This window comes from Notothenia rossii (assembly GCF_949606895.1).
Source record: "Notothenia rossii genome assembly, chromosome: 10".
In the NCBI taxonomy this organism is placed as follows: domain Eukaryota; kingdom Metazoa; phylum Chordata; class Actinopteri; order Perciformes; family Nototheniidae; genus Notothenia; species Notothenia rossii.
The window spans coordinates 16,351,861-16,365,572 of NC_136908.1; the positions used below are offsets into that span (position 1 = coordinate 16,351,861).

Here is a 13,712-nt window from a genome sequence, read left to right on the forward strand (position 1 = left end):
ATTGCCAAACAGATGACTTTGGCTTGACCTATAACACTTCCTTGGATCATCTTATGTAAGATAGTAAGATACATTGCTCCAATTAGCAGTGTCTCACATGTATTTGAAGGACTCATAAACAGATGGATGGATGTAATCCATATAATCCAATATCCTCCTCATTTTCATTATTTGGGCCAACAGTATGCCTGTTTTTTCAACCGTAATTGAAAACGCAAAATAAATCACTGGACTATGTAAATGGCTTAACCGGATTCACATGAGTGCCTAAATGAGAATCGTTGTTTAAGTTAAATACTGCATGCATACATAAAGGAAATCAAATTAATATTTTAAACCTCTGTGGCAGAGCTTTTCTAGATGTTCCCAGCCTGTTACATTTACAGCCAAAGTGGCTTTCAGATCTGAACAAACTGGTCGGAGAGACACTGGCTTGTTTCCCATCTGCAGACAAAATGTACTCACTGTTGCCTTCCAAACTTCGTGACAGTAGGCATTTATGACAAATAGCCCATATAACCTTGTTCATAATCAGAATCAGAATCAGAATACCTTTATTAGTCCCACAAAGGGGAAATTTGCAGCGTTACAGCATTAAGAGCCACAGCCAGCTTAGTGTTGCATATCTTACATGCGTTAAAAAAGTACTAAGTTATAATATAATAAACGATATGCTGAAAAAAAGATAAAAAAGTTAAATAATTTTCAAAAATACAGATCAAAACAAATCAAATCTGCAAATCAAATCCTGTGGCAGTTCTTAGGATTTAGCAGCCCGGTATATATAACAGTTATTAAAGATGGCATATGTATATAAAGTATGTATTGCACATAAAGCACATATTGCACATAGTTTGACGGTATTTAACAGCAGCAAGTTACACAATTTACAAAATACAAGATACATACCTTGTAACAGTAACAAGGGTTTAGCAGCCAGGTATAAATTACACAGTTATTAATGGCATATATATATATAGATTTAGTGGCCAGGTATAAATTACACAGTTATTAATGGCATATATATATTGCATATATAGCACATATTGCACAAAGTTGGTTTATGACAAAGGAAGTGTCTTAGTTTTGTGTCTGATGTCATAGCTCTGATAGATATCGCAGTAGACATGGCAGCTGCTTTGATGACGTTTGTGAAAAACATTAGAGTTTTTTTGTGGAATCCAAAGAAATCACTTTCGAGTGCAGTGCCCTTCATGACATGTGTGGAGTCCAGGGTTCCTTGTGTTTCATTCGGTTTCTTTCTGCTCCATAAAGGAGTAATTCTAAACCAGTGACGCAAATCCTTTTTATCTTTCTAGCCCTTTTATCCTTTATCGCTATGTTCCTTTTGATCTCAGAAACTCATTTCAGCTCAACCTCTGCCAGGCATTTGGACATTGAGGAGTACTTAGAATAGCCTTTTGCTTCCTTTGTTTGTTAGAGGATACAATAAATTACTTCCAGAAGATTAGCTGATGAAAACATCACTTGGCAAGGTGAGAGTTGCTACGAGGCAATGTTACATGTGGCTTCGGGCTATTCTTGATTTGGTTAAGTCAGTATATAAATAAATAAGGACAATATAACCAAATAACTGTCTTTAATTGAAGTTGCTCTGATATGATGTTCGATTCACTTTCATTCTCGATTTTGTCGCACCTAACATGTTGTAACCTGAATCAACAGGATGTTATAATAAAATATAACATTTTGATCACAAAATTGCCAATATGCACTTTTCCTAAGATGTCTCCTTCTATAAATACACTTGTTCCAAACATAAACTTCTTCAGTGATTGGGGATGGAAGGAGAAGGATAGTGTCTTGAACCAAAATATATGGTTTTATATTAACAATAAAATGGAGATTAAATAGTTTTTTCATGCTTTCAAGCAAAGAGGCACTTAGCTGCTGTCGTAGGTTTTGTAAAATCACATAAAACCTAAAGGAACTTTGGCACCAAATGCAACAGAACAAAGTGTATCACAGGAAGCTAGCCAAAGAAGAAAGACATCTTTTAGATGAATGAATATCTATATAATTTTCTGTACCTGTCAGATTCACAGGAACGCGCCTTATCAAGTAAACAAAACCTACCAAATGAATGATGTCACTGACTAGGAGGTTTGTTATGGGCGACCGACTTAATCAGCTTGAGACACCATGACTGCATCAGTAAATACTGACCACAAAGTGCAGAATTCAGCTGATTTAACCGGGTGTGAATCCCAGGTGAAGCCCTACAAAAATAAGTCATTGGAAAACACAAAATCAAACATTTACGAACCAAACTTCTGATATATCCAATATCAAGCAATTGTGCTTAAACAAATTGGATTGCACTGAGTTGAATCCAGAATTTGATTAATCAAGACCTCCCTGCTATCGCTGGAAATCCAGTAGAGACAATAAACAGGTGCACAATGTCTTCCACAGAGACTAATACTTGCAACAAGCGGAGATGACAGATTGGGGGTATATGTGTTGTGGTGTCAGGTTTGGTTGTGGTCATGTGGTTAAGCATCTGCTCTCTGTCTGATCTGGTGACCCTGGAGAAAAAGGTAGGGAGCCATTGATAAAGCTGAGAGAGAGAAAGAGAGACGGAGCGAGGTAGGGTCAAAGGGGTGGGCAAAACAGACGGCATGTGGCAAAGATCAAAATGTTTACTGGTGTCCTGTCCACCCTGCTGAGCTTTTGTCTGTGAGCTGCCCCGTCACCTCTGGAATGTATGTGAAGCAAACTTCTATTTCCCCGCAAATCAATCATGTGACATAGCGGCAAGTTGAATTATGTATATGGATCTATCATCATAATTGTTTGCATTGGTGCATAATCAACTGCTAATAATAACTAGGAATCATATTAACAGTTCATGTTTTATCTTGAGCTTAAATCAAACTCATAGAAAGATATGGGCTTTCGTGCTTTTACGTAACCTGAAGGACAGCCTCTGACTGAATTTTATTGTTTTTTAAGTAGTGTTGCTGTGAGAAAGCCTCATAGCAAGGTGGTGGCCTTGACAGATACTAGCATTACCTAGCAGCTGTATTCAGTTGGTGGGAATATGCAACAACAACTAGGTGCTGCCAAATCCAACCCAAATTCAGTAGGCTATATCATTTAGACTCAATTGTTTTACTGCACAGTCTCTTTGGAGTAATTCTTGCAAAGAACTGACTTGATTCCGTTTCACTTTTACTCATTTTATAGAAATATGCACGAATATGTTATGGCTGAGATGAGATTAGAGGAAGTAAAGGGAAAGGGAAAATGGAGAAGAAGAGAGGAGAGATGTTAGGTAAGCAGGTGACAGCAGTAGCCTCCAGCTGTGAACTGAGTGCGCCCAGAAACAGCCTGACAGGGCCTGCTGGGGAAATGAGTCTTCTCTGAGAACCCAGCACACATGCACATAGGAATGCATCATGTGCACAGAAACACACACAGATACATAGACAGAATGAACAACAGTACAAAATGTCTCCCAAGGCGCAAGACTCAGACAGGAAATACATCATCACTTAGGAAGGAAATGCAACACCTGCAGAGTTCTGAGAGTCTGAGACTCATCAGCCAATAAGACTGCAGGAGATGGCGAGGCATATGCATGCAGGCACGACTGAATAATTATTCCAAATACTTCCAAGTATGCAAAAAAGGTCTTGCAATATCACAATAAAACAAACGCATCTAAAATCAGGGAATCAGTGAAGTGTGTGTGATGTGTGTGCTGACGGCCTGGTTTATGTGGCTTTGGGGCACATGGGCATACCTGTCATCTCATACCAGGTCTAAACACAAACAAAAAACACCATCAGTTGCTCCGTGTTTTCTCTCTGGTAGAGTCAGAATACTATTATTTCTTATAATTCGTTATGTGCTGATTATAAAATGACCCAGATAGGATTCGTTCACCCCAATTATAGCACTTTATAGTTTCAAAAACACATTAACTTTAATTCTAAAATGGATGGTAATTAAAACCATCGTTGGGTTCAAGGAGGGTTCACTTTTCTAGCAAACTGATCAAATCAAATGAGCAATTGTTGTGCATTTGCCTGCGTCTTTTGAGACCTGACTGTTTTTTTACCAACAGCAAATAAATGTTCAAATAATTGGTCTTTTCCACAAACACAAGGGTAATTACTGGAAATATAAAATCCTCAAACACAACAACTAAAGCTGTTTAGTAATAAGTCCCTGAGGCCTCTATGGTTAAAGTGTAACTAATGCATGAACATTTATCTTATCTGAGATGTTTTCCTGCACCTACACAAATGATGTCCAACATGTTCTGTTAGAAATGGCTGCATATTGTTAAAAATGTATTTAGCTTGACATTTGACAGACCATGAAAATAACATTTTTGGGATAAAGGAAGGCATATAAACTGGCTTACAGTATTTTGTTTGCCACAAATTGTTATCTTTCTGCCTATGTCTGAGTGTGTCTATTTCAATTGCTAAGTGCACTACACCAGGAACTGAAATGATCCTAATGTTCACTTGGTCACCATGGCAACAATAGCAATCCAAAAGTCTGATTTCTAAAACCCAAGATTATTTAGTATTTTTGCTCTTCCAGTTGCTTCTTTTTAATGGGTTTTTGTTGAGATGCTTCAGAGTAAGGTTTTGTTCAGCAGCAAGAAATACAAAAGTCGATTTATTTTCATTTAGAAGATTTTACCTGACTTTATAAAAGCTGTTGCTAACAGGTTGCTAAATGAGACATGATGTGCTTGTAGTGGTGAAACATCATTATGTCGAACACAATTTTAAAACGTGTTAAGTTGTTGATAAGTGAATGCACTCTCCTAACATTCAGTGTGAAAAAAGCATTCAAAATGTGTCTATGACGATAATATATTGCTCTCAACAACTAATTTATTATCAATTGAAAAATATTGTAATGCTTAAATCACACTGTTAATAATTAGGAGTATAATTATCGAGGCTCTTGGTCTTTATTGTCATTTCAGCCATTTGTTGGCTTTAAGATCAACAAAACACCTGCTTCATTTGGCAATATCTTCCTTTACTAGAAGGAACCAGAGCAACCTAGAAGAAAGTGAATACACTGGCAGCCAATATACTTAAATGGGTACAAATCAGAGGCAAAGTGGACTGGCACCGAATGCATTTAGCCCAAAGTATTCTAAGGCTGCTACACACCAACCCGATTTTGGGAGTCAGAGGCCGTCAGAGGCAGTCGGGCATTCGCGGCGCCCTACTCAGGTTGGTGTGTCCCGCACCGTCGTCTCTTTACGGCACATTTTCACACCTCCCGCGGCCTCCGGTCAGACAGTAGACAGTCAGCCAAAGAAAGTCGGACAAATAAATCACTCTGATTGGCTGTTCAGCTTAGCGAATCAGTGCATGAGAAGCGAAGCGGAAGTGAGGGACCAAAAAAAACTATTAAGAAGGCACACACAGACGGCTAATCTTTTTCATTTTCATCTCATCCGGAAGCAAGAGTTTCTTTTTTATGTTTACATGTTTTCGATCGACGAGAGAGAGTGAAAATGGAACCCAGACGCTATTTGTTGTTTGTTTATATCACGCAGTCTGTTCTTCTTCTCTCGGTGTATAGTCTGTCTTCTGGTTTTTGTCTCTTTGAATGACGAATACACACTACCCCTGCCTGCTGGTAAGGACAGTTATTGCCACTCGTCGACTGAAGTCTTTGCGGTGTGTTCGTAGGCGGGCGGCGTAGGCGGGCGGCGTAGGCGACGTAGCGCGACGTAAAAGTCGGCACGCCTTCGGTACGCGTTCATTGGTCTCAGGTTGGTGTGTAGCGGCCTTTAGGTTACCATGACATCGACATGAGGAGCTTTTGTCAAGAACACTTCCTGCTTTCAAGACTAACCAACAACCTGTTCTCTTTCCTAATATTCTGCATTAATTGGGTCATTTCAGTCCTGGTGGGTCTTGAAGGAATTTCGTTTTTTAGCTACTGCATGTATTTTTCCCAGGGAGCACAGGGTCATTAAGGGCATCAGTGTCTCCCTAAAGGACAGTCTGACAGGGACAGACTGTCTGTCACTAGGGATCACACCCTTTGACCAACACGCGTCTTTATATCCCCATCCATCTATATGGAAGCATTCCTACACACTATTTCCAATTTCAATACTAACTCCCATCCTCGATTAAAAAACTCTTCCTTCATATCCTCGTTTTTCTTAACACAGATTAGCCTGGCACAAACATCTCTGACACAAACATCTCTGACACAAACAGCGAGCACCAGCTGGATGTGAAACTGTCTGTCTTTGTTAATTTCTCATCTGCCTTTCCTGCATCACCTAAAATTCTGAGTGTGTGTGTACTGTAGGTGTGTGCGTGTGTGTGTATGTGTGGCTGTCTATTTGCGGTCCCATCCTCAGGGTAACACATGCTATCTTTATGCCAAACATTTTTGTGTGTGTGTGTGCCCATTCAACATGTTCACGTCATGACTACTTCTAATCATCTTTGAAATAATGAAGAGGCTATGGAAGACTGACTGATTGTGTACAATGTAAGCATGTCTGAGGCTATGTGTGTGTATTTGTGTGTGTGTGTGTGTGTGTGTGTGTGTGTGTGTGTGTGTGTGTGTGTGTGTGTGTGTGTGTGTGTGTGTGTGTGTGTGTGTGTGTGTGTGTGTGAGTGTGTGTGTGTAGTCAAAAAGTATGCGAAAAGTCACCTTCTGAATAATTGCAATTTTCCCAATTTGACGGGCCTTTAATCAGAGCCGTGTTTCAGATTTGAACGCTTCATAGTGATTTAAGTAACGCATTCGAGTTGTGTTTGCTTGCGTACATGTGCATTTTGTGGAATTTTGGATGAAACACACGTAATTAAAATAAAGTTTCAGTGACAAAATCCAGAAGGGACAAATACAAAATATACTTCCTAGAATTCCATCATTTTCTAACAGTCAGTGCACAGCAGAGTTGGCTTTCCTGATGGCTCCTGCAGGACGCCACAGTGTCTTTGCATTCAATTATGATGAATTATGCTTATAATTATGACACTCATGACACCAGCCTGTACGTGCACAGTTGCACTAGACCTGGGTTGAAAAGCTCAATTGTATATAAAAAGCTGTTATGGATCCACAGGGCCGGGTAACAGCTGGGACTGCTCACTGGAGTGCACTCTCTCTTTTTAGTCTCATTTGCATGGGAAAATTATCACTTCTTTGTCAATCTAGCAGTCTGTTCAATAAGAGCAAGCTGATATTTTGAAAGCCAAAGCAGGCAACCAGAAAATGGGAAATATTAGGAGTTGATTTGACTCTGTATTTGTTTAAAAACCATTCAGATGCACCCTGTTTGAAGGCTATGAGCGAAAACAAACATGAGAGAGGATCAGATATGCACCCCGTGAGTACCTATTACAATCAACACTAATAATAAATGATCTGAGGGCAGAGTATGGAGAGAGGAGAGGGCAGAGGAGAGGCAAGACTAATGGAGGAGAGAAAAAAGAGGAAGGAAAGAAAAATGAGAGATGGTAGATGCAGGATGTGATTACAAATTCTGTGTAGGTGAATGTTGGTGGGAGGAGGCAGGAAAAGAAGAAGAATAGGCGATTAGGGGTGGAGGAAGATGGATGTAGACCAGGAACAAATGAATATAGAGTAGCTAAATATCAAGAATATTAATATACACAGCAAATCAGAAACTTGCTTACTACTTAAGAGGAGAGTTCCCAGTGCTACTACTGTAGTAACACCAAAGAACACGGATGTTCAAGGCAATACAAAGGAGTACAAATTAACTAGAAGTAGGTGTAATGGGAGAACTATAATTAAATTGCCATTTTCTTTGATTCGCAAATATTTTGTATTAGGAAATACACCTATGCCACCAAGATCACCATTAGACAAAAATATCATGATCAAAATATTTAGAAAATGATCAATACCAACATATTTTACATACATCATACTAAACCAGATGTGTTCATATTGAATGTATCTGGTAAGCGTTCACTGCCATGTTGGTTCAATCTGTGGGCGTGTCTGCATTTGAGAAAGGAAATGTGTAAAGGTTAAGGGAAGCTTGTGCTTTTGGTTAATTATCAAAAAGGCCACCATTAGCCTCAAGTATGACCTGGAATGGCATCCCTGGTCTTTGGGGTTGAAGAGAACAACGCACCTGTAAATGTCCTTGTAACACTATGGCAACACTATGCCATTATTCTTCTGAAATTGATTATTAATGTTGACAGTAACACAAATCAGGAGAACGGGGGAAGGAGGAGAGGAGGTTAAATAGCAGTAATTACAAATTCACTGTAGGGTTTGGAACTGCAGGAGAGGATTAGATGAATGAAAGTCAAGAGGGTCAGAGGAGGAGAGAATGTAGCTGAAAACACAACAGCACAAAATGAATTAAATAGGTATGTATATGCATTATGCCTCCCTCTTTCCCAGTATCACCTCCCCCCTCCTTCCCTCTTCTCTCTCTCTTTCTGAGTAAGTCAAAAGTATTTATATGATCAAGAGGCTGACTCTGCGACAGACACATCTCGCTCCCCGAGAAACCAGCCATAAGCCACAGGATTAAATGTGTGTTAGAGAGGCTGTGTTGCGCTAATGTTCAGAGAGTGCTCGTCTGCCTCCGTGTGTGTACACAGTGTACTATTAGCCCAAATGCATGTCTGTGTGTGTAGCAGATAAAGACAAAGAGATGTACTGCCACTGTGCTTGCTATTGCCGGCATTCTTTTTTTATGGCCTCAAAGCTCACTAATAAACCATTTTATAAATGATACATGGAATATCAATCGATCATTGACAGCAGAGAATTACACTAAAATGCCCATCCAGTAACTTACACAGGTAAATGATTAGCAGCGGCGTATTAATGGGCAGAATCTATCAATGACTTATAATCAACATCAGGGTTGTAGACTGCACCGATCAATCTCTGATACTCAGTGACGGGTTATAAAACCTGGTTCGAGGACCATTTCACTGCGCCTGACAGCCTGTCCAATTGAACACTGATGACCAGCATTACATTATGAGACACTTCCAAGGGATGACTGATACATTTAAATGTAACCAAGAACAAAGCCTTACATTTCCATGGCTCGTCAATACAAATTCAATTAGCTATTTTTAGCCTTCTGGTTTGATTACTTGATCACATGCTAAAGACTACCCTTATGAGAAGAACCTGTTTGAATGCCGTACCCTACCGATGACCAATAATAGATTACCGACCTGCCTAATAGAAATAGATAATTAGTGCTGGATGACTGATCAGTGTTAGTCCTTTGATTGAGTGCTGATGGAATCCACAGTATCAGTAAAAACCAGTGAAATGTTAATACTAAGCTCAAACACAGATCTGGTTCAAACGTCGCAGTTTGTAAGGTGTGAGACAGCTCTCGGTTGTATTGGGACAGGCTGAATGTAGCCAATAAATCATATGGTAGGAGCCTTGGAGACGGTGAAAAATGTGTGTGAGTTTTGTCTCGTGAGCACATGTGAGATTTAGTATGTTTGGTGAGTAAATTAAGCCTCTGGAGCCACAGGACAAATCTGACAGACGAAAAGAAGACAGGGAGCCCGGAGGAGAGATGAGAGCACAGAAGAAGTGCTGAGCAGAGGAGAGGAAAACAGAGGGGACATGAGAGGGGGAGAGAGGAGAGGTGGAGTTAAGCTGAGTGGAGCAGCAGGGAGGAGAGCACATGAAACAGACAAGAGGGGATCAGGGGGGGAGAGGAAGAGCAGAGGACAAGTACAGCAATTTTTCAGCATCTGACTTAGTGGGCAAACTTCTTTTAAGGTTCATTTTTTTTTATGTGAACTTTGTATTTTTTCAAGTTACAAGTCAAGTACAAAAATACAAGAACTTATCAGAGGCACAGATAGGGTCCAAAGCAAGATGAAACCCTTAATCAGCAATCTAAAATAGTGTCCTCTTTTGTTGCACATAGACTTTGTGGAGGACACACTCACTTAAAACCTATTAAGATAAAATATGTTTAGAAATGGCGCTGTATCCCAGTGTGAATTGTGTTAAGCAAGTTTAAAAATGTACGTTTTTGTCCACTGGCTACAGCAGAATGTGAATCCATTACCACCTATTTCATTACTTTACCCCTTGGATTGTTTTTTAGAATAAAATTGCAGGTCCATACAATGATTGGTTACCTGCCAAGTAGACTAGTAGACTAATTCACCAGCTACGGCCAAAACAGCATTTGGCTGGTGGCTGGTTTTAATTTTCCAGCCTCTTTTTAAAGCCTTGGTCTCCAAAATGCCAGCATGGATCAAGGGGACATTTAATTACACATTTATTTACCTTTCTGTTCAGCCCTGACACTTTAGAGGAAAAAAAGCATTTGTTCTGCTTGCTTGCTTTTCAAACGCCAACAACCTTTGACATATTATTAATCCTAATGTGAATTTGCATTATACTAAAACATTTCTTCAGCCAGCCTTGACCATATTAAACCAAGAGGAGTTTCAAATGATCTGATTCTATGAGGTCTCTCTCACAGGCTAGACAGCCACAAGGAGATCAGTATCAAGATCTGTGCCCCCAAGGGTTTACAACTAGATCTTTTGTGCCAGAGGAAATCGCACCTTTCGTGTCTTTGTTCTTTTGACAACCTCGGATCACAACCTCTCATCTGTCCATCAGAGTGAACCGCCTTTCCAAATATGATACAAAAAGGCTGTTTTCTTTCAAAGAGAGACAATGTAAAGGTGCAATGCTAGGAGTCTAGACGCTTCCGGTGTCGATATGTTTTATCGCCTTAGAAATCCATTTTGTTTCCGTCAGCCTACACATGACCCCCTGCACTGGAGGATCATTTACAATGGCAAAGACAAATGGATTTCAATAGTCTCCACAAAGTTTTGTTTCCTTATACTTCTTGCACAATTTACAAAAAATAACACACTTTGAGCTCACCAAATCTTAACAGACAAGTCAACCTGGCTTGGTGTTGTCAGAAGCTTATAGAAATTGGTGGGTGTTGAGTTAAAAAGCTAGTACTGCTTGAGTCTCTAAACTAGGCCTTTCTTTCTTTATCCTTCAATCAACTCATTTCCTTATTCCTCTCCTCCTGCCTAACTTCTTCATACGCCCATTTTCTTTCAACTTCATCTCCGCTATTTCTTACTCCCAATCCATCTTTTGCCTCCTCTCCTCCACTCCATCCTCCTCTCACTTCCTCTTCTCAAGTCACGATGACAAATTATCAGTTAGTGTTTATACCAATTAAACATCACCTGACACAGCAAAGGGTGTGTTTGTGTGAGTGTGTATATACTTAAGGCTGTGTGTGTTCTCACTCAATGTGTGTCCATAAAGCTTTTTTGAATAGGATCAGAAAGAGTAACTACAATTGGAAAGCAGAGGAATACCGTGATACAGACAGACAAAAAAAGTGGCAGAGAGTGTGGTATACCGTGAATATTTTTAACATTTTATTTCACTCAAAAAGGAAAGAGGGGAGAAGCGAGACAGAGAGGAGAAGGGGGGGGGGGGGGGGGCAAAGTAAGAAAGTGTGTGCTATAGAGAGGGGGAGACACCACCATTATACAACATTTTTCAACAGTATGATGAACAAATGGGCAAGGGGGTAGACATTTGGGGAATAAAATGCTGTGTAAGGCTCAGGCCTCATCACTAAAAAACTACTCACGTTCAGACACATGCACTAACACACACATATACACATACACACTGAGGCAAACACACTCCCGCACACACTTTGGTATAAGCAGCTCACGTTCGCTGCCACAGCCCAAGAGCTACCGCAAGAATATTTATTGGCTACCAGCTCAATGGCTGTATTGAAGAGAAGGATGGAGAGCGAGAGAGCGAGAGAGAGAGAGAGAGAGAGAGAGAGAGAGAGAGAGTGGGTGAGACAGGGAGAGAGGGTGAGAGCGAGAGAGCAAGAGAGAGCAAACTGAAGCAAGCAGAAAATGAGGGAAGAGGGAAAGAGGCTGTTGCCGGTTCCATCCCTCTCTTCTTCTCTCCCTTCATCCTCCCTGTAAGCCAATTTATATTTCTCCTCTTTCATCCGCAACACACCATACATCAGCGCACGCACACTTCCCCTTTCAATCACACACATGCACAGACACCTAGACATCCTCACGCGCACGCAGACACCCTCTAACACACGCACACTCTCCTCCGTTACCCCACACACGCACGGAAGAAGCAGCATCTTTCTTCAGACTGCAGTAGAGAAAAAAACTCCAGCAGGCAGTCTCACCCCAAAACAGCCAATGTGCGCGCGTGAGTGAAGGCGTTTGTATGACTGCGCGTGGCTTGCGTGACTCTCTGTATGTTTATGTGCGCGTGTCGCATCCCCTTACCTTGCGCGCGCGAGGAGAGCGAGCAGAGAAGGAGACTCCACAGAAAACAGCGCATCACCGTCATTCCTCCGTCCGACATACTCTCCTTCGTCCCTCTCATCCTCCTCTTCGTCGTACCCCTCTTCATAGCCGACGAGGGGTGCGCGAGAAAGCGTTCCGTGCTGCTATTAGTAATATTATTAACATCAATACATCTTCCGCGAGCCGAGCGCGAGCCCTCTAAGCTCTCACCGGGCCGCATGCTGCTTCACATCCAGAAAACGGAGGGAGAGATAGAGAGGGGGAGAGGGAGAGAGAGAGAGGGGAGAGAGAGGAGTGCGTTTTCTTTGCCTCCTCCTTCTAACATAGACTAGATAAATCCCTCATATCCGACAAAAATGAATTCAGTCAACAGAGAGGAAAGCAGGGGGAGATGGGACACAGGTTGTCTCTGTCTTTAAATCCACTCTCCGCTGGGTTTCAGCCTGTCGTCAATATCTCTCTGTTCTGTCCCGTTCCCCTGAAAAGAGTGATAGAGAGGCAAGGAAGGCTTCAAATCTTCACTTCCCCCGGGCTGCATCCCATCTTCATTCTGAAATACACCTTGCTTTTTGGCTTTACCCCCTCCTTATGAGCCTCTCCTCCTGTGGCGTATGTTTCCCCTCTCCTCTGGCGTATCTCTTATACAAAAAAAATCCCCTCTGCTCTGTAGCTGTTCCCCTTGGTGTCTCCAAAACGGACAGGGGTATTTCTTCTGTGTTTCTTTCCTGTCCGGATAACCCCGCTCTCCTCCGTCTCTTCACTCCTGCGTATATCTTCCTTTTTTAATGTCCTCCTCTTCTCCTCTCACAAATAACGGCAAGGAAAATGTTGCTTCTTCTCCGCTCCTGAAAGCAGAGAAATTAATCACTCTTTCATCACTCTGCCATTTATCTGACTTCTTTTCACATGAGCATCACCATCAGTCATTCCTTTCAATCTCCTTACCAAACAAGCCAAACCGCAGCTTGCTCGTTATGTTCAGACAGTCTTCCTTTAGTTCTCTGTGAAAGTCCAATGAGGAAAAGATAAAATGACAATCCCTCTTGCTGTCAGAAACCAGAGGAGACATGCATCATCCTCTCTGCTTTCTATACTTCGGTCTTTTCTCCCGCGGCTATAGTGCGTCTCTCCCTTCTCACCGCCGGTAGAGAGATGCTGCCTTCAAGTGCTCCTCGTAAGCTCCCGCTTCCACTCACGTGCTTTTTCTCGGAAATAACGACATAAAATGGACTTTGATAACATTAGATGGTTGTTTGGGTAGTTTTATTTTGAACATCAGGCTACCCAACTTGTACTCTTTGCTGTTGAACCAGTGAGGAAAGGACCAAATGCAGGGGCGTCCACTGGCACAGAGGAATG

General features: G+C 41.3%; 1 protein-coding gene across 6 annotated transcripts in view; it reads right to left on the reverse strand.

Annotated features, from left to right (window-relative positions):
• Positions 1-13,470, reverse strand: part of csmd3b (CUB and Sushi multiple domains 3b) — a 373,567-nt gene extending 360,097 nt beyond the window's left edge. For 5 of the 6 annotated variants that reach the window (XM_079656206.1, XM_079656205.1, XM_079656204.1 and 2 more), the window contains exon 1: positions 12,333-13,470. In XM_079656206.1, the coding sequence (XP_079512332.1) occupies positions 12,333-12,573 (241 nt within the window). In that variant the 5' untranslated portion in view covers positions 12,574-13,470. The remainder of the gene's footprint in view (positions 1-12,332) is intronic. The other variant, XM_079656201.1, reaches the window with a different exon arrangement.
• Positions 13,471-13,712: the final 242 nt, after the last annotated feature.